The 22,629-nt window shown below is 31.1% G+C and overlaps 1 protein-coding gene across 1 annotated transcript; it reads left to right on the top strand.

Annotated features, from left to right (window-relative positions):
- Positions 1-5,269: 5,269 nt before the first annotated feature.
- Positions 5,270-15,243, top strand: Trhn (tryptophan hydroxylase). Its single transcript, XM_090105646.1, has 10 exons — positions 5,270-5,588; positions 7,190-7,343; positions 8,277-8,442; positions 9,039-9,089; positions 10,293-10,410; positions 12,602-12,765; positions 13,168-13,294; positions 13,574-13,806; positions 14,289-14,505; positions 15,078-15,243. Exons 1-10 carry the CDS (start codon positions 5,328-5,330, stop codon positions 15,165-15,167), a joined length of 1,581 nt encoding a protein of 526 aa, XP_089961772.1. The 5' UTR covers positions 5,270-5,327; the 3' UTR covers positions 15,168-15,243.
- Positions 15,244-22,629: the final 7,386 nt, after the last annotated feature.

The raw sequence follows: 22,629 nt of genomic DNA, 5'->3' as shown, positions 1-22,629 counted from the left end.
GTTATATCAAATGAGACAATTAAACCAAATGAGCACACTCATCAAAAGAATGATGTAATTGCATGAATCCTTTTTAATTCAAAGCCAGTCTAGTGTTTGGGATACTGACCGAAGTATTGACAGTACTCTTAGACGTGCGCTTCACTCCGTCTGTGGGATGAAAGAGCACTTCAAGAGTAATGAAATTTTTATACAATTCTGTGGGAAACTTGAACGAAATAAGGAATGTATATCTTTACTGTTTAAATGGGCTATGTAAGACTCTTAATTTTTTTGGTTGTGCAGGACGTAATAATTTTTAACTGATTAAGATGTTGAGAAAATTCGGTTGTACTTTTTTTCAAAATATATTAATATATATTTTGAAAAAAAGTACAACCGAATTTTCTTTTTCTTCTTTTCTTACTTAATAGTAAGAAATATTTTTAAAGAACCCAAATTTGTATGGCTGTTAATAAACCATCTTTTAACAAACAACAACAAATATGAAACATTTTTACAAAAAATAAAAGATGTGTATTAAATATGTTTAAAACAGAATTTATTTGTGTATTGTCGTATATTAATTTCTGTTATTTCATAAACAACCTATTTATCGTACGAATATCACAAAATTTAAATGTTGCGACCAGCAGATAGTAACTATCAATTGATACTAAAAATTTAATTAACAGAAGAAGAAATAATAGAGCCACATAAAGAAGGCAGTTAGAAAGAAAAAATACAATTTCAATTAAAATATTAACATATCTACTGAATGCGCGATTAAAAGTGAAGTCCCGTGTCCCCGTAGTGGGGTAGGGGGCAGATGTATTATTCATACATCTGTTTCAATGATCGATTTTCTTTAGGGACAAGTAGGTGATCAGCCTTCTGTGTCCTGCCAGACCGAGACATTTTTTTTTTCGTCTCCACCGGGAATCGAACCCAGGACCCCTCGGTTCTACGCTCACGCGTCAACCACTGTACCGAGGAGACGGTCAACGAATGCGCGATTACGATTTCTTAATTAACCAGTATGCAAACGAAGAATATTCAATTATTTCAGTTTCCATCCTTTATTATACTTTTGCTGTTTCTTTTCTGTGATTGGAATTACTTTTTATCATAATCCATACTAATATTATAAATGCGAAAGTAACTCTGTCTGTCTTTCTGTTACTCAATCACGCCTAAACTACTGAACCAATTTGCATGAAATTTGGTATGGAGATATTTTGATACCCGAGAAAGGACATAGGCTACCTTTTATTGCGAAATATGTACCACGGGCGAAGCCGGGGCGGACCACTAGTAGAACATATTTTAGTTCAGTATAAAAGTAGCAATAGCTATTTATGACATTCTGTGGGCTAATTTAAATCAAAACAACTACTTGACGTAAAATTGTGTATAATAATTATTCCACAAAATCATTGTTATAGTATTATGATTAGATAGAATTTTTTTTGCGCTTTAGAATTTCGATTAGATTTTCATAGATACCTACTTTTTAAAGGGAAATTAAATTTGTGTACTTTGAAAAATTACTATAATGATAATATGTAAAAATCACCTAGAAAACCAAAAGATTTTTAAATTTAACCTATTTTATAATGATTCTATATATTATGTTGAATGAATTTGTCATTGGTCATACAAGATATAAAGAGTATCATCTTGATAGGGCATATTAATTACAAGAATAAAATATGTGTTTCATATTGAGAAATGTGTAAAGAATATAAAATATATGGTTTCATATTGTTTGAGCTTATACAAAGACCAAGAAAGAAATAATAGAATACAGCCTTGAAATGTAAGCAGCAATTATTTATTACAATTGTAGAAATTTACATAAAACATTATATTGATTACCAAAAGGTTATAAACATAACATGTTTTTAAATATTGATATCACAATAAGCGATCATTAAAGGAAGCAGTAACAAGCTCTGAATCAGTACAAATCGAATAAACGCTTCGTCTCTTAGGAAATCGAATTAAAAGCTCGCTCAGCGAATGAAATGTTTTATTGTGTTTCCATTTCTATAAACATTTAGTTATCATTTTTTCCCCGAAGGATATTATAATAATACTTGGAAATAATCTCTGCTTTGTATAAAAAAGAGACGTGGCCTCGAGATAGTGGCATTGGAATGGATCTTGAAATTATCAGTTTTAAATAAAAATATTGGAGATGGGTATGATTTTAATACTTGGAATTGACAACCTTGACTTTAGTTGACTTGGCTGATCACCTACTTTAGTTATCTGGCTACTAATACGTACATACTTTGGTTGCATTGATGGTCATATTTTGTTCTTGATCGGTTGTTAATTAAAACCATTATGATGACGATAAAGATGTTAAAAAAAGTGCCAAATTTTATTTGAAGACTGAAGTTTCACTCTGTTTAAATTATACTAATAAAAGTAAGCTTTAGCTTTGTGGCTCAAGTATTGTAATACTTTCTTAAGTTTGTTCTTTGGGTTTTGATCCAGCTTCTACGAAAAAATGATGCAATATTATATTGTTGAGAACAGTTACGCTTTTTCTCCCAGCAGAAGATAGTATTCATGTGGTTGAATTATATGACTGCGCTACTTTTTATGTATGAAATTTCGTATAATAAACAGACGATGTATCAAAAGCACCTATGTTCTTCTTTTCAAAGCGAGGAAATCCGATCATCTGTAATGCTTCTTATGACTGGATTTGGGAAAAAGGGGTTATACCAGACGCTAAATGAATGAATAACGATGTTTCAATATAAGGAATAATCATTGCTTCAAGGGCATAATATTATTATTGTCTTTAATCTCTCGTTTGTTTGCAAAATCTTATTGTATCTATGTATCTATCTATGTGTGTTGTATCTATGTATTACCTATTGGATTCAGGAAGGCATGTGTTTTTTTAACTTTTTTTCAAATAAATGTTCACTTTAATAAATCTTACAATAAAATATTTACGGTAAATTTTGTTTATTTTGCGTGACTATTTAAGTCACGAATTATTAATTATTATTTATTTATTTTATTTATCTATATTTTATTTATTTACTAATTTAGTAGCAGGAAATATATTTTCTAGTACCTATGTTATTAATTCTGACACCAATTAAATTATGTTTAAACAAGAAATTCAGTGATATTTGAAAATGGAAATTGAAATCGAACAAAGGCGCTTGTGTGTTGAAAAGGTATGATGTGTTTATATAAAGAACATTATTCATGCTTCAATTGCAGTTTATGCCAGTATGCGATATATATTTTTTTAATTCCTGATATTGTTTAAATAAAATAATGAATTAATAATTATAGTATTAATTAGCCGTCTTCATTATAATATATTACACCATTGCTCTGAACAATTCCTCATAACATTATTTAAACTGTCCTGTTTTTAATAAATAGTTTAAGTTTTTTTGTTTTTAATACATATTTCATTCATATTATGTTTATAATTCAAATTTTAAACATAATATGTATGAAAAAAATACATAATTGTCTAATAACAAATCACAAAACAAACATTTATTTCCTATTAAATTTTAAAGCAATTTTAAAATGAATCAATAGATAACATCCCCTATACCCCATACATAGAAACACCGATAGGGCATTCGAAATAATGCCTATAATTCACATTCATATATTTCTAAAATAGAATTTGTCAAAATGTGGGTCATACAATATACATAATTATTATTAGATAATTCAGTATCCAACGTTAACGAACTGTAACTGAGTCCACTACAATCTGTGTATCACATGAATGGATTATCATAGTCATACCAGTCTACATGTAGGACGTATGAAATGTACATTGTACAGTGAAAATTATTTGCAGATTTTCACTTTGATTACTACTGAATTTGGTACCACAAAAATAGTACAAGAATTACACATCTATACTTATAATAAATCTGTAGAGAGGCAAATTCTGTACATGAAATATATTAAAAAAAAACTATGAAGGGGTGATAAAGGATCGCTACTGATGCCAAAAATGCAATCAGTAAAATTTTTGTCTGTCTGTATGTCTGTCTATCTGTCTGTATATTCGTTATAGAAACAAACTACAAGACGGATTTTAACGAAATTTGGCACAATTATTCTTCATACTCCTGGGCAGGTTATAGTATACTTTTTATTACGCTACGCGGCTCATATTGATATATGAGCAGAGCAGTGAAGGGAAATATTGGGAAAACGCGCCGCGGGTCCGCACCCGTTTCGCGTTGTCACGGCATCACGTGTGAACGGCTAAACCGATTTCGATAATTCTTTTTTCATTATATTCCTTGAAGTACGAGGATGGTTCTTACGTAGAGGAAACGTAAATATGTACCACGGGCGAAGCCGGGGCGGACCGCTAGTTAATAATATGATTCTATTCTTATTAATTACAATAACCAAATATTCGGTAAAGAAGTAGCTATGAACGTTTATTTTTTAATAAAGAGTCTATCGAATCAAATCATTTGAAAATACCATATCTCAGATACGATACGAATTTATAAGGATAATCTAAAGCCATTTATATGGTTTTAACACAATTTCTTCAGTTCATTTCATAAAGATACAAATAACAAACAATAAAAGAAAACGTTACATATAAGTGTAGTTCAAGTTTCACATCAGAACGTTTACGCAAGGCTATTTGATAATGAATGACAGCGAATCCTCTTTCCGCTAAACAATGGTAATAAATACAGCAAGCCCACCGTTATCGGACTCTAGTCCGAAAGGGGGTGGGTGCATCTGTGTGTGTTAACAGCCCTAGAACATACTAGGTAACTTATATTGGCAATTTTACGACGCCTGAAACCAAAGTATTAGCATTTAATATGAGCATAAATTTCATTGCAATTATTGTTCAGGCGCTTTTAATTGGGATATGGCATTTGAATTTTAAAATTGGTTCTTTTACAACTTGGCCATTTTCTAATGAACGAATAGCAATTGAACAAAAAAATTAAATTAACGACGATACAGGTTTATCAGGTTTAATTCCAAAAAAACCCGTGTTGTAAAAAATCTCAAAAGGACAACCCTTGTTGTAAATAAGTGTACACGTACCAGAAAATTGTAATATCTCCTATCAAAAATAACAAGCGAAGTGTGTCCGTGACTTAACGATGTGAAAAGATTTTCCAAGTTACAGTGAACACTTGATTCAGCCAATCAAATATACCCACCCTCCTGTTCGGCTCCCGCGCCTCATCTCTTTATAAGGAGCGTTCGGGACAGGACACGACGCAGTACATCACCGTCACTCTTACCTACCATACCTCCTTAGACCCCTAATCCATAGTGTCCATTAATTTCAACCACTTGAAATGAGCGGATCAGGCAAAGGTCTCCTCGGTTTGTGGCTGTATAGAAATGGCTCGGATTGGGAGGTCAAAAAGGAAGCGCCTCACCATCCAAAACTTGGAGAGATGAGGTCCCAAACCCAGCCGGAGGGGGAAAGAATTTCCGTCATCTTCACTATTAAGAACCAAGTGGGGGGATTGGTGAAGGTTCTGACAGTATTCCAAGACCTTGGGATCAACGTACTCCATATTGAATCGAGGAAATCAGCAACTGAAATTTCCGCTGTAAGTTTATGATGTATGCTACGCTGCCTGCGATTTTGTCCATCAATACACTTTTTTTTTTATTTTCTATGTATTGAGCTTTTTCATTCTTAGATACATGTCTACTGTCTAAGCCAATTATTTTAATGAAAGCAACCTTCACCACTTACTCTAAATATAACTACAAAAAAAAAAATGTGTACCATTTACAAAGCGAATAATATACCTAATATTTTATTATTTAACGAATTCTCCTTTCAATCCCATCATTAAAAAAGTTAGAAAGCAAATATTTTATTCCGAAAATAGTATTATAAAATACCTAAAAAGCTCTCGTATTGCTAGAATTAGATCGAATGTAACTGGAAAAGGAAATTGAATTTTCTCTCTTAACTTTTTGTAATATAAATACCTATTTAAAGGCCTAATAAGAGCGATATTCAGCGATTTCATTATAATTTGATTGCAAATAATTATGCACCCATTATGTAAACCTTTTCATATACTTCAAAAGAATGGTGATCAAGTATACACCCTGTTTAAGTCACAAGTGCAACGCGTATAAATGTAAAAAAAAAATATTATTTTTTCGAATTGTGTAAGATGTCGAGTATTTTGCTAACACTTAACTTATATTTTATTATATTAATTAATTTAGGATTGTTGTGCTTATATTGATTTCGTCGTATCAGTAATGTACCACGCCCTTCGCTTTTTAAGACACAAAATGCGTAATCGAGATTTAAACAAATAACTGCTAAATTATCCCTTTTCAAATGATAAATAAAATGTATGAAAAACCTCACCCACCATAAGATGCGGAAAAACGTTCAAGCATACTATTGATGTTATTAATTAAATTGTTGCAGTAAATATAAAAAGGCTTCACGAAGCTTAACTTGAACAATAGTTTCAACAGTATTTTCCGTAGTTCAAACAAATGCAACTGCTAGCAGAAATGATACTTTCATGTAACTAGTGATTTAAGTAGAATTTGATACTTATTTAGTTTTATAGCATACAAAAAATAATTTGGAAAATCCAAAAGTGCACGCCTCATAATTTTTTTTTAATAAATATTTATTAATTATTATTTTTGTTTATTTAATAACAATTAAACCACATCGAATCAGACCCTGAAAAATGAAAGGGTTCTATTCCTGAGCATACTCAAGCGTAAGAGAAAAAAAAAAGACTCGATTAGTAAAGTATTTCGGTCGCTATCGTGTTAACAAGAAAAAGGATCCGCACATACAGACACACGGACGTCCAAGACAGAACTTTTTTAAACTGTTTTTTAACTAGTTTAAATAACAAAAATGACATCAAAAATATCATAAACGTTAAAAATAGTGTTTTTTCTTAATATGTGTGTGTATGTATTATCTTACAAGTGCAATGTATGATACATAAAGACATTTTAAGTTTGAAAAATCAGATGTTTTGCGCGAAGTGACAGTAGTACCCACCTCAACGCTTCGCTTATGAGGCGTGCAATATTTTAAATAATTTTTATTAAATTTCTTAATAAAATGAAGCAGCTTTTGAAAAGTCCAAACTATCTATAATAATATTCTAGTATACACTCAATTCCTATAAAATTAAAATATATTTGCTCCTAGTCGGATATTCTGGTCGACGTAGAATGTGATCCAAGACTCATGGAACAGTTGAAAAGAATGCTTAAACGGGAGGTTCAAGATTTTGAGCTGGTTGCCTCCAATACTGGGGACGAATTCCCCCCACCGACACCGTTGTCCGCTGCTGCTAGTTTTGGTAAGTTATCTTATAAGAAAAGCTTCATCAAAAAGTAATTGTTATAAAAATCGAAAACAAAAATGTCGTTTTTTGTCGTTTGTCTTCCTCTTTAAAAATCAACCCTTGTTATTTTTTTCCAATTACTTATAATTTTAGGAGACATTTTATTTTATGATTTAGGTAATAACGTTATTCGAGAGATTAGTTTTGAGCTTAAATCTACCAAGCCGATATAACAGAAAATAATATTCGCAAAATAAAGCCTTTCTCTGGTGCAGTCGGGAAAAAGCTTTTCTTTTAAAATTAAGTTAATTGATAATAAATCTATTACAAATAGTAATAGTTAATTAATCTGAACTAATTATGTGGACACCATGTTTACAATTAATCGTATGATTAAATGAGTCAATCAGCTACAACTGATTGCTATAATTGACTGGCAGATTCAAATATGATGGAGAATAATTATTATATTATACAAGATCAATATCGATATTAATATTAATGTGCACACTGCACATATTAACATATAGTAAAGTAGATGAGTCTGTTCATTAAAAAGAGCAACTATGGAGTTTCTTGCCGATTCTTCTCCGTAGATACTGCTTTCCGAATCGGTGGTAAATGTTAAGAATATTATGTACTTAATGACGTTTCAAAAGTGCTTCTAGAAGAAGTCTAATTGAATAAATAAATGTTTGAGTTTGAGTTTGAGTTTGAGAATTGTTTCTTAATGAACAGCAGAAAAAAATTAGATTGCTTTTGATGAATAAAAAAGTGGCCAAGGTTTTGAGTCCCGTAAATTCGTCTTGCAGAAAATAAAAGGGGTTGTATATGAAAAACTACAATGGAAACGTCAGAAATGATACAAATAAGCCACAGACTAGTTTGCAGATTACAAAATATTATACTATTTGTAATTGGTCTCTTCACTAAAATGTTTTTGCCTAGATTTCGGGGAAATGCCGTGGTTTCCTCGCAAGATTTCTGACTTGGACCGTGCACAGAATGTTCTAATGTACGGTTCAGAGCTGGATGCTGATCACCCAGGCTTCAAGGATCCTGTGTATAGAAAACGGCGTGAACAATTTGCAGCGATTGCAAATAATTATAAGTAGTAAGTAGTGTTTCAAGAAGCTTTGATGACTTCAATTTATGGCTGGATGGAGCATTGCGTTGAATGTCTTTTAATAAGATAGGATAGATTTAGATCAGTTGTGAAAATTATTCATTAAGTAAATGAGCATTTAAATTTCAAGTAGCTACACATTTTTTTGTAAGTGTTCTAATATTAAAAAAATTCATCAAAGTTCAGATCAAAGTTTTCAAGATTAAATGTATTATTATTTTAAGATACTTAACAAAATTAAGGTAACCATCTGTTTATTCAGGAAACAAAATCTTTATGAAACGTACCATCTCTCTCACAGATATCTTATCCATACTTAATATTATAAATGCGAAAGTAACTCTGTCTGTCTGTCTGTTACTCAATCACGCCTTAACTACTGAACCAATTTGCATGAAATTTGGTATAGAGATATTTTGATACCCGAGAAAGGACATAGGATAGGTTTTATCCCGGAAATCCTACGGGAACGTGTTTTTCTTTGAAAACGCGGGCGAAGCCGCGGGCGGAAAGCTAGTTTCCTATATTTTTGCTTCGTTCGTTTTTCGTTCAACCATACAAAACGATGCTATTTCCTTTTACAGTGGACAACCGATACCACGTGTGCAATACACTGAAGTGGAAATCAAAACCTGGTAGGTTAAATTGTGAATATTGAATCTATTTGATGTCAAAAAAATGCAAAAAAACTCCAAATGCTATTTACAAAATTAAAATTCAAAGAAACTCTTTCTATCTCCATAAAATTTCTTCGAAGTTTTTGATATTACGTCTTGGGAATTTAACATTTTTTAATTAACTTAACTTCTGTCGTACCAGTGTTATCTATAAAGAATTTTTTGAATATTTTTCATAACTTACTAATAAAGAAACTTCATATAAAGTGAAAATTCTTATCATAATATTCTTAACGTGAGCTTGTTTGTTTGGAAAATTGTTTCCGAGAAAATAAATTTAGGATAATGAGACATGGAAAATAAAATAATATGTAGAGCATTGCTACTACAACTATATTATGGCTAGCCTATATTTTAGTTTACTCTGAATTTTATAGAACTCAACACAATTGACAGTGAAACTTTAAATTATTATCTGGTGTTGTAAATTATTCCGAGTTGAATTTAAGCTTCGACGATGTGGTGTTAACAAGGACTTACTCAAGTTTGTAACTTCAAGTATAAACTGTGTTACATACTAATTTTGAACTAGTGTTTTGGCTCAGTTTCGAATTGATGTACAACAGCTTTGAAGACTAACTTAGTGTTTTCGTGCAATACAAGATCTTCATTATTATAAGTTTGAATTGGATTAAGAGATAAGAGATAATTATTGGTTTTAGTAGTCTAAAGAAATGTGGAGCATATATTATGCATATAGTTCCCGTATTTTAACTTGTTTAGTTTTTTGGGTTTACAATAAAATTTAAATGTAAAATGCAAATAATATATTCACAATATGGAAATTTTGATGGCGCCACGAAAATAATTGGAAATCAAAAGAAATCTTTGCATTTTTATTACTTGTACTTAGTATGTAGCACGTACTAACTTATTATCGACCAGTATGTCGGTTTCCAGACGATGTTTTCCTTCACCATTTAGAGTGATGGGTGATATTGTGGTGTTTGAAAAATCAATTTATTTCCTGCACGGTAGTTTCGAATCCCCAACTTATCGATTGGAAGTCCGAGATCCTCACCACAGAGCCGAGCTGATACGAGGCCATTGATTGAGGACGTGGCGTATTTGTTCACACAATCAATTTAAGCCAACGATCCGGTCCTACTATTTCTTCTATTTTTTTTCTTCTTACATTTAAAAATTATTTTATATCAACAGGGGTATTGTGTTTCGTGAGCTGCACAAGCTGTATCAAATGCATGCGTGTGAAGAATATTTGCAGAATTGGCCTCAACTGGTCAAATATTGTGGATACAGAGAGGACAATCTCCCTCAGGTATGTTTATTTGTACCTATTTATATCTATTAAATTGTACACTATATTTTAAAGGGTGGATAATATTTAATTAATTGATTCTTGTAAAAGCCGGTTTAGATTTGCTGGGATGAATAAGGGTCTGTTTTTAGATAGCTTAAATATTAAAATAATTTGGAAAATCCAAAAGTGCACGCCTCATAATTTTTTTTTTTAATAAATATTTATTAATTATTATTTTTGTTTATTTAATAACAATTAAACCACATCGAATCAGACCCTGAAAAATGAAAGGGTTCTATTCCTGAGCATACTCAAGCGTAAGAGAAAAAAAAAGACTCGATTAGTAAAGTATTTCGGTCGCTATCGTGTTAACAAGAAAAAGGATCCGCACATACAGACACACGGACGTCCAAGACAGAACTTTTTTAAACTGTTTTTTAACTAGTTTAAATAACAAAAATGACATCAAAAATATCATGAACGTTAAAAATAGTGTTTTTTCTTAATATGTGTGTGTATGTATTATCTTACAAGTGCAATGTATGATACATAAAGACATTTTAAGTTTGAAAAATCAGATGTTTTGCGCGAAGTGACAGTAGTACCCACCTCAACGCTTCGCTATGAGGCGTGCAATTACGTTTTATTTTCGATTTTAATTATTTAAAAAGGTTCATAGCTTTGTCTGGAATTTGCAATCAAGGTCCCCGTTTAATTATTTGTATCTCCACCGTCTTTTTAATATGGGAAAAAATAGAGAGTAATAAATAAATTAAGTAAATTTTTATCAAAGTTATTTATATTAAGATCTACGAAATTCTAAAAAGTTTTCGTACTTCATTAGTAAAGTTATATATTTAATGTTTTTACCAACTTCGTTTTTTGTTCTTATATTTGATAATAATTAATTTTGTAAAGTAGCTGTGGGTAGGTAATGATTTGTTGTTTGTCTTAATCGGATTTCGGAATACAGGGAATTTATATTCATAGATTATAATATTATAATTATTGGCTGGTGTGTCTATTTGTAATTGATAACTCAATGATTTATCGTAATTCTCTTATAGTCGAGAGCAAATAATTTTCTTCTTGGCACGTGTATTCCAAGATAAAATAAAGTCAAAACTTTCCGTTCTTTCCTTATTTTTATAAAAAGTTGCATTTTATTCTGAAGTAAAATATAAAATAAATTTGAGACATGCAAGGAATGTACGTAACCTTCTTGAAGTTCTACAAATGCAATGTGATATTGAAAAATGAATGTATCACATTTCGTAACATAAAAATACTCGTATAAAATCTACATAAGATTCTGTACCTCACATCTCTTCAACATAATATAATATTGTTTCGGAAAATAGTACTCAACATGGCCTAGAAAAGTATAAAATCTTTTTAATATTGCCTGCGCAAACACTATGATACAAAATAAACACTCTATTAGCTAGGAATACAGTATAATTTTCAAAGGCATATTTCTACAGCACTTTCACTTGCTCTCAGATATAATTACAGAGATTCAAGGCCTCGGTAAAGAGTTCCAAGTTCAGGTTGAAGCTTGAGGCGGTTTGTTTTTGTTTATTTTCTTCAATTATTTTCTACGCATTTTATTAAAGACGGCTCTTTGTACCCTTATAATCTTTGTTGAGAAATCTGCTTACTAACCCTGTGAACTTTGTAGCATCCTTGAAATTTCCTTTACTTTTTTATCGTTAAATAAATAATAATTATTATAATGGAGATTAGACTCAGTAAAACACATCTCTCAAAGTTTTTTTTAAATATTTTTTTATTTCAACTTAAGGTCAATGCCAATCTCAATTACTTGGACTATTTCTTTAATTCAGATTCAAGAGCTCTATCTCTTAAACGATGCCTTTCAGAAATCTAGGTATTAACTAAATCATAATTGCTTAAATTATATCTTCTATAATATAAAAATGAATCGCAAAATGTGTTGGTAAGCGCATAACTGGAGAACGGCTGAACCGATTTCGATAATTCTTTTTTTATTATATTCCTTGAAGTACGAGGATAGTTTTTATGTAGAGAAAACGTAAATATGTACCACGGGCGAAGCCGGGGCGGACCGCTAGTTCCATATATAGACAAACAGTTATTTTCTATATTATTTTGTTTTAGTGTGTTTCTCTAATTTTTTTCTTCTTCTGTATGTGTGTGTTAAATAAAGGCTATTGTATTCTTTTAGCTGGAAGACGTGAGTGCGTTTTTGAAGCGCAAAACGGGATTTCAACTGCGTCCCGTTGCCGGGTACCTGTCTCCAAGAGATTTTCTATCTGGGCTGGCGTTCCGCGTGTTCCATTGCACGCAGTATATACGACACTCTTCGGATCCGTTTTATACGCCAGAACCGTAAGTATTATATTCATCTTCAACCTTATAATGCATTGATTTTTTTCAACAATCCATATTCTTAGCGTCCTTATTCTATAAGTCATACATACCTACGTAGCCTTATATCTTTAAAACTTTTATCTACTGTTTATTTGTTTCAATTTGAAGATACAGAAATCATCGGTAGCCAATTAAACCAATTAAATTCTAAAATTATCTATTGGGAGACGCCTTTTCATGTTTCATCTGTATATTTGTAATTTTATATGTAACCAAAACCCTAAGACTCGATTCAGACCGACATTAAACGGACAGATTTTATTCAAACTTTGCAGTATCAAGGATAGGTGACAATACAAATATTCTACGAATTTTTTAAAATAGAGAGTTTTGTTTTTAAACTAAATTTATTATTTTCAGTGATTGCTGCCACGAGCTCTTGGGCCACATGCCTCTTCTGGCCAATCCTAGCTTCGCCCAGTTTTCGCAAGAACTGGGATTGGCATCACTTGGCGCTTCTGACGAAGATATCGACAAATTAGCTACGGTAATATTGTTAAAACATAAATGATAATATATTAATATTATGACAGACTGTTTTCATCTTTATCTACTATTATAATTATTAATTATATACCGCCCACATAAATTAGAAAGAAATAAAATAATATTTATAGCACTCGACCCGTTTCATAGAAAAAGATAACAAAAGTATGATCTTTATGCAAATTTTACGCAATTATTCTAGAATTTTCCTTAAACTAAATATAAGTACGAACTTACGTAAAGTTAATACACTTTATTAAATGAATTTTTTTATTTATAGCTATATTTCTTCACTGTGGAGTTTGGTCTTTGCCGTCAAGCAGATGGTACATACAGGGTGTATGGAGCTGGTCTACTTTCTTCTGTCGCAGAACTTAAACACGCGATATCTACTCCCGATAAGATCAAGAGATTTGACCCTGATGTCACTGTGAATGAAGAATGTATAATCACGGCGTATCAAAACGCCTATTATTACACTGACTCTTTTGAAGAGGCTAAAGAGAAGATGAGGTAAGACGTACAATTAGTATGGATTTCCTATTTTTAGTGGTTCGGTACATAAATAGAGAAGTAAACGTTTAGATATAAAATATAAGATTATAAATAATAAAAAAGCGATTGCACTAAGATTTATCGATGACAAAAGCTGTAAACAAAATTTCAGCACCTTGCATCTAGGCGACGATGATAATATTATTATAAATGTAATAGAATATTTCCAATGAATGCTAATAATAAGTGATCCACGCAAATTTATTTGCTCTGAAAAGAAACATTATTTCAACATTTTTATTTTCTTCATTGTCTTCCTCGATAAATAAACTACCAACACAACAACAATTATTCAATTCAAACCACCAGTTCATGATGTTCAGCGTTATAATTTTAGTTACAGATAAATGCAATATATTATCTTGACGTTGTATTTCCAACTAACATGTTTAATAATAGACTATTTTCTAATTTACATATTACATCTTTTATAAATACAGGGCCTTCGCGGAGAGCATTCAGCGTCCATTCGGCGTCCGCTACAACCCTTACACCCAAAGTGTCGAAGTACTCAGCAATGCACAGAAGATAACCGCTCTAGTTAGCGAATTGAGAGGCGATATTTGTATCGTGTCGTCTGCTATAAAGAAGATCTCAGCTCAAGACTCTACGCTCGATGTTGAGACTATAGCGAATATGCTACATACCGGATTGCAGGTAAAGTTTTAACTCTACTATATTGGATACTAATTTTCTACGTTCCAAAAGTCGTGTCGTCTGCTGTAAAGAAGATTACGGCCCAGGACTCTATGTCGAGACTATAGCGAACATGCTTCATACTGGATTGCAGGTATAGTTTTCAAGTATTGGATACATATATCTACATTCCTAGAGAGTCGTGTCGTCTGCTATAAAGAAGTATCGGCTCAAGATTCGACACTCGATGTTGATTGTTGAGACTATAGCGAATATGCTTCATACTTGTTTACAGGTATGGTTTTCTAATATCGGATACATATCTTCATTCTTAGAGACTCGTGTCTTCTGCTATAAAGAATTATCGGCTCAAGATTCGACACTCGATGTTGAGACGATAGCGAATATGCTTCATACTGGCTTGTACTTAGACCCAGTTTTTAGCGACTATTTTTTGTCTTTATCGCAATGTTTTAGTGCTGATAAACACTCTAGTAATTGTCTCAACAACTGTAAACATTATATCTATTTAGCAAGTATTACTTAAGTACTTAAAATAAAATGTAAATGAAGTTTTATGCATTTATTTATAGGTCAGTGATAGAAGTCCTCAAAGCGCGTCTGGAGGAAGCTCTCCTAACTCTGAGAGGGGTCAATCACCTAGATCAGATAATTATAAATAAATTCATAATAAAAATGTATTTGATATAAATTAAAAACAAACTATTTTTCCTTAAACGGCATTAATATTTTCTGAAATGTAATGACAATATTGGTCTTGATAATATTATAATTATTAGTGTATAATAAACATTTGAAAATACCAAAAATATTTTGCATGAAAGTATTGAAAAGTTATAATATTTTATATTTTATCATATTTCTGTCTATATGCTAATTGTAAGGAGATAACTTTCATTCCAAAGAAAATATATTTTATTGAGATTATTATATTCACATAGTTATTAATCTTAGCTAATATTTAAAGTCGTCTTTTAATAATTATCTATGTTAAATCGCATTGAATGTGTAGATAATAGCTAAATATTTATATCTAATAAAGTTTAAAATATACTTCGAATCTGAAGCTTATTTATGTATTTGTCTTTTAACTATTCAAAATGACCATTTAAAAATGTATATTTAGACTTATAGACAATAAATAAAGCATGAAGCATTTAAATGAGTTTTCTTATAAAACCACTTTTTTATTATTTCAATTATTGATGACAAATGAATTGTATGAAACAATAAAAATGTCCTGCAGGTATGCAGGTATGTGAGTAGCCGACTTTAGACTTTATATTGTACATAATATAATAATATATTAATTATATAGTTAAATAAGAAAAAACTCAATTTATTATTATGCTTGGCGAAAGTCATATTTCGACTTAGAAACTTCTTTAAAAACCAATTAATTTTCATCAAGTAATACCAATCTATCAAGTAAATTAATTACGTTTTGAAGTAAAGCGAATATTGTATTTTAATATTGATTATTAATGTCAAGATATTTCATCTCAAAAGAACTCAATGGTAAAGAATCTAATATACTTTTCTTGTTCAAATTGAATAACAGCCTTATAATCGACTTAAAAATTTATTTCATTTCTTTTTTTGTTTTCAGCGATACAAAGCCTAAAGTTTATACAAAATTTGTTAACAATATGTAATAGTTTAAACTTTATAATTGGGTATTGTTCAAGACAGCCTGAATGGCGCATACTTAATTAAACTTCACATTTATATTTAAATCGTATATTTTTGTGTTAAATACAACAAAACATATTTAGGTATATATTTTTTGTATTTTGAGATCTTACTGGGTAGTCCTCCGCAATTCAATATTAAGTAACTAATTTAACCGTAAATTGTGGATTAACCGAGGGGTCCTGTGTTCTATTCCCGGTGGAGATGAAGAAAAAAATGTCTTATGGTCTGGCAGGATACAGAAGGCTGATCAGTGATCACCTCCTAGACCTAAAAATAGCGATCAGCGAAACAGACTCATAATGCATCTGCCCCATACCTACCATATATTAATAATATTTACTTTAATTAGGTGTACATTAAACCGATTAATAACACAGAATACTGTTTATTTCTCCCCACAATTTATAGTTTAACTAAGAAACTTACGATAAGAGCTTAAACATTTATTAATTATTAAATTGTTAGAAGGTCTGAATTATAAATAAACTTGTATAGAGATTATCAGTTTCTCACCCCTGAAGCATGTTTACAAATTGTTTAATTGAAACAAATGTACAAGCAATTAATATTATATAATACTAGCTTTCCAACCGAGGCTGTGCTTGCGTAGTCAAAGAAAAATGAGCATAGGTCCCGTGCTCAGGATTTTTGCGATAACCTCTTTCCTATGTCTCAAAATATCTTGTACCAAATATCATCCAAGCGGTTCAATCGGCTTAGGAGTGAAGAAGATACAGTCAGATTGATAGACAAATTTTATCTTACTCTATTTAAATTAAATCGATGAATAATGGAACGCACAAGGACGCACAAAACAATAAAAATATACAAATTATATACCTAGCTATATTTATGCTTATGAAATAATAATTGTTTGGTGGAATGTAGGTAAGTGATATTTTCATATTACAGCTGAAAAACAGATGTGCATTACACATCATTACACATAGTACATACATCATTACCTTACATTTGTCCCATTACTATGAAATAATACGTTGAGAGCTTAATAACAGCTCTACATAGAATTATAGTATTTATTCTCGAGGAAATTTATAAATACCTATAAAACCATGTAAGAAATAAACACCATATCTATGAATAGAATATATTATAAATATGGCAAATACATCATAAAAAATCGATGTAAGAAAAGTAAGTAGTCTTGTAACATCGGAAATTGTATGAAGCCATCCCATTTAAAAACATGTCAACTTACGTCGCCTTTCCGTGATTTCAGATATTTCTTTCTCACTTCGGTTTATTTTACTTTCCTCGTAAAATAGTATTTTTATAAGGGTCCCACTTACTTATCGCAATAAAACGTAGCTAAAACTGTGGATCGCCTTAATACTACTTAATGTTAGAAATTTAGAATACCCAACATCTTTAACGAAAATTTTTAATCTATATCTTAAACAGCTAAAAATAAATAATATCATTTTGTACTGAATGGTCACTTCTCGACAGAACGGCTTCAAAATAATTTGAACCTTTTTTTATTTCTTTTATATAGAAAAATAAGTACATCAGTTTTTAATTCCGCATGTCATTCTTCTCTTTACTTCCGATGGACATCAATAAGTTGGCAACAATATACGGAATAAGGTCACATTTGTTATACGTACATGCTTATGGAATTTAGCCAAATATTTTAAAATATACTGAGCTAGACAATACTAAAATACTTTAGATATGCACCTGTGTAAGATTTGTTATCTAAACCGACCGCCAACATTATTTTAAAATAATCTTTTGTTAGTTTGATTTTGATGCGTTGTATGTTTGATAGAAACGCGCAAAGAATATAATGGCTTGGGCTATTTATAAGAATACTAAGCTATGACGTCGTGTCTTGAAGATAATAGTTATTCTTTGACTTGACACTAATATTATCTGATGTCAACACGTTTACCATAGTTTACCTCATAAAGGATCAGAGTACCTACTATTTTTAATTCTGATAGTAGCTATTTCGCATAGCTATATAGATCCGTGGTCAGTAGGTATTTAGGTACACCCACAAATTTCTGGTTGGAGCCGACTAACCGCAGGCTATTCATTTAGTTTTATGGATTATCAGTAGGTAGCTAGTGTAATTGAATGAGTTTCAGCTTTGAAAATTATCGGAATATATAGTTAAATATAATTTATTGTAACTTTTTTTCTTGAATTCGTTTGTTTGTATTGAATTGGTTTGATTGCGTTTTTTTGCAAATAAATTAATTTGAATTTGAATTAATTTGATTTGTATATACGATAGATCTTCTTGAACTTCTCTTAAGGTCTTCCACATTCATTTGACGTCTTTATTCGGCTAAATAAAGATAATTAGTAAAACTTCCTATCTGCAGGTGAGATTGCGTTCAAATGTATATCCATATACTTAATATGTGAACAAAGATCTCCTTAAGAAACCTAAGAGCAAATAAATTGAATTTAATGATCCATTACAAGAATCTGCAAAATCTACCTACCTATAATTTCATATCCCTTCGAAACTAGGAGGCAAACAGATTCAAACTGAAATACCAATGTACCTCTAACATACCATACTGTCATAGTCGTATTACATTGCATTTGGATGCTACGTTGCTGGATCCAAGCCGGCATGAACTAATCTATACTAATATTATAAAGCTGAAGTGTTTGTTTGTTTGAACCCGCTAATCTCAGGAACTTCTAGTCAGATTTGAAAAATTATTTCTGTGTTAGATAGCCCATTCATCGAGGAAGGCTATTTGGCTATAGATCATCACGCTACGACCAACAGGAGCGGAGACACGCGGGTGAAACCGCGGAGCGCAGCTAGTATAAGATAATCCGTTCAGTATCGTATATCTTAATGCAAAATGATATAAAATAAGAAAAAGTTAACCAATTGTTTATGAACAACAGTTTTCATTAACGTCCACAAGAAATGTTTTAGTGTGAATATATTAAACTGAATGATGAACCATAAATTTTATAACCAGTTAAACAAGATTAAGATGTGCTGTTAAGAATCCGAATAAATTGTAGTCAATAGGCGTAAAAGCAATAGTAACGGGCAGGTCTTAACGCATTTTTATGACTTTAACGCCAGGTGTGCTGGGAAAATAAAGAATAAATCTTTTATTGATACGTTCTGCGTCATTTGAAAGTCCCTTGCCTTTTCCTTGAGTTTTTGTTCCTGATCATATTATGGTAGGTTAAGGCGTATGCGGCAGTTTGCTAGCATTTTCTTAATTTGTGAATCCTATTAAACTGTTTTAGTTACTAGGCTAAGTTATAATATCATTAAATGCATAACTAATTTTTTTTATTTTAAAAAGTGTCGCCAACACGAAGTGATTTTTCATTAAGTGATGAATAACAATTTAGTTCAGGAATTTTCTTCACTAACTACATTTAAAAGTCTTGAGATATTTCTTGTGGATTTATAATAAATCATAACTCTATTATTAAAAGTCTTTTAAATATATTTATTAATATAAAACACTCGCATAAAACTAAGTAGAAAGCAAACATTAAAATTCATAACGAGAGAAATGAACAAATCCGTGATAACACAAAACTTACACACAATACAGCTTACATTCATATACAAAGATGTAAAAGATAATAAGACGCTTAAAATATAATATAAGTTTTTCCAAGCATTGTGAATGATGCGGGAACTTACAGAATATTACAAAAGGCTGAGAGCAAATCGATGTTTGCTAGTTTCTCCCGTTTCCCTGACCTGAAACATTTACTTTGTTAGTTGATAATATTGTCCATCTTTGACGGAGATTAATGGCTTCTCGATTTACTGAATTTAACGAATTGAACTACATATTTAACTTTAAGAATATAAAACATTGGTCTTAATTTGTAGCTTTTGAATTATTTATGCGGGAGAGTGGATACTGTTTGTTACTAGATTTTTAGGGTTTTTTGTTATAGGTTTTAACTGTCTAATCTTTTAGATATACTCTTCTTGACGTACAGTTACTTACATATTTTGTAAAATTAAAATTGTAATACTGAAATGATTTAAAAGAGCAACTATGGAGTTTCTTGCCGATTCTTTTCCATAGATACTGCTTTCCGAATCGGTGGTAAATTTTAAAAATATGTATTGACGTTTCAAAAGTGCTTCTCAAAGAAGTCTAATTGAATAAATAAATGTTTGAGTTTGAGTTTGAGTTTTGAGTTTGTCTGTCTATGATGTGTTGATGTCAAACCACTGCACGAATTTATAATTTGTCTGACGAAATAAAATTTACAACAAAGTAGAAAATATAAATTAATATGGATATTGGCCTTGACTTTATGAAGGCCACGAGATAGCCTGAAGACTGAAGTCTAGCTTCAGTATAATTTGCTTACATTTCAAAGCAGACCTTTCAAGTGATCTTAAGTGACAGCTGTTGAAAGCGATGTTTATCACCCAGCTTATTTGCTTTGACTTAGCTTCTTTAATACTTTTCTATTCATCTATATATTCTATACATAAAATCGTAGGAAAGTCAAAACTGCATATTGAATATTTTTTAAAGATTACTTGGGGCATGATCTACAATCGATATAGAAGCCAAAAATATAGTTTTTAGAATGTTTGTCTGTTTGTCTGTATGCCTGGTCTAAACTCAAAAAGTACGCATGGATTTACTTCAAATTTGGTACAGATATAGCTTGAGACCTAAGGAAGGAGAAAGAATAGGTTTTATTACGTAAATCGCATGAAAACGGGAACTATGCGGGATTTTCTTTGAGTATGCGGTCGGAGCCTCTGGCGGAAAGCTAGTGTTCTATCTAATACTACAAAGATACATTTTAATTAGGTTTCGTCAATACGAAATAGTCAATAGACCCTGCCTTTGATACAACGAGCAATCAATTAGTGAATTTCACTCGAATCCGAACCTCATATTACGTTATTAACGCAAGAAAATCACCTCAATTTTCCTTATTCATTGTTCTTATTGACCTGCTACAAGATAAGTCACTTTACTTTGTTTAGCAAAAGTAACAGATGTTGTTAATGTGGGAATTTTTAAAATTTCATTTTTACTTTTTCCTTGTTCCCCTTGTAGTTTAAGAAATTTAATTTATCCTTTATTATAAACAACATAAGAGGGTTTTTGGACTACTGGTATATGATACTACCTACTGGGTAAAACTACAATATATTTTACAAAAAAAAAAATTGTTTCGTATTGCCTTGTCGTGTATAAATCTAAGTTTTCTAAGCACATTTGCTTTTTAAATTCAATTTCAAAGTAAGTTCCATAGAAATCTAAATAACAAGACACTAGAAGTCGTAAGCGCGCGTGACCTTGTCGCCACTCAGGTGACTTTCACAACACCAGCGTGTTCGTCACTGTTCAGTTGCTCTGGAGACGTATGTGTATAAACATGGTGTGTTTCAGCATATCCCATTGCGGAAATTTTTCCACAAGTTGTAAACTAATAAAGGAATAATATTTCATCGGTAAATACTTCTTTTTTAGAAATAATGCCGTTTTTCCTTAAAATTATAGAATATTTACAAGTATTACGAGTGTCACCATAGTAATCGAAATAACAATGAATGACACAGTCTACCGTTCTTATTATCACGTTTAACACAAATTTCAACCTTATTTCTATGAGTTTATGTTCAAAGTTATATCTATTGAAAATTGACAACTTCTGTTGTAGAAAAGCCGAATTTTTTCGTATTGGAACAAAAAGAAACAAAACGTCTCATATACTTAGGGATGTTATTCTAAAATAAACCGTAAATTCGTGCGTTAGGATACATATTAAAAAGCTTAATTTGATATTTAAGTTAGTTTTCACTAAAATCAAGCTGTCCAATAAAAGGCATAGTTTACTTGTGTGTTCTGTTTAGCTATCGGTCTAAATGTGTTGATTTTGGCGACAGCGGTTTTAATATGAATTATGACATTATAGCACTTCTATTATATGTGTCTTGTTATTTAGATTTCTATGGTAAGTTCGTATTACAATTGATTACAATACACTTCGGCATCTGACGCGCGTTAATAACGCCTTCTATCTGACACAGCCATTAAAACGTCTTTATTCTTTACGCCGTCTATTCTTGGAAAAATATTTGTAAAACCCGATATTCATTAAGGATAGTGCAGCTTTCTATTGGAAATATAATTTGTAGAATGGCTTTGTTTTAGTGATTGCTATAGGATCAAGAAACAGCGTCTGCTTTTAATGTTATTATTTATATCGCTTATTTCTCTTAATATTTCTTAGTTGGTTTGTACTTTGTATTTCTTTCTTTCATGGCGAAACGGAGAGATTTCATGGTGTGAATTTTTTATCTGGAGATATCATATAGGCTTATAATCGCAGTGAAAAATCTCATTCCCATGGCAATTTCTTTTGAATACGCAGAATCAGAGGGCGGATAGCTAGTATTTTATACATGTTTTCACAAAAGGC

This window comes from Colias eurytheme, chromosome 1, assembly GCF_061535395.1.
Source record: "Colias eurytheme isolate Ceu_HAF_F1 chromosome 1, ilColEury1 Martin Lab GWU primary, whole genome shotgun sequence".
NCBI lineage: Eukaryota > Metazoa > Arthropoda > Insecta > Lepidoptera > Pieridae > Colias > Colias eurytheme.
This window is presented reverse-complemented; position numbering and strand designations above follow the sequence as displayed.

Excerpts from the sequence above, each read along its gene's own strand:
- Trhn (XM_090105646.1), top strand. The coding sequence starts at position 5,328 with ATGAGCGGATCAGGCAAAGGTCTCCTCGGTTTGTGGCTGTATAGAAAT. Across the intron at positions 8,443-9,038 it reads ATTGCAAATAATTATAAGTA|TGGACAACCGATACCACGTG; the intron begins GTAAGTAGTGTT and ends TTCCTTTTACAG. Across the intron at positions 14,506-15,077 it reads TGCTACATACCGGATTGCAG|GTCAGTGATAGAAGTCCTCA; the intron begins GTAAAGTTTTAA and ends ATTTATTTATAG.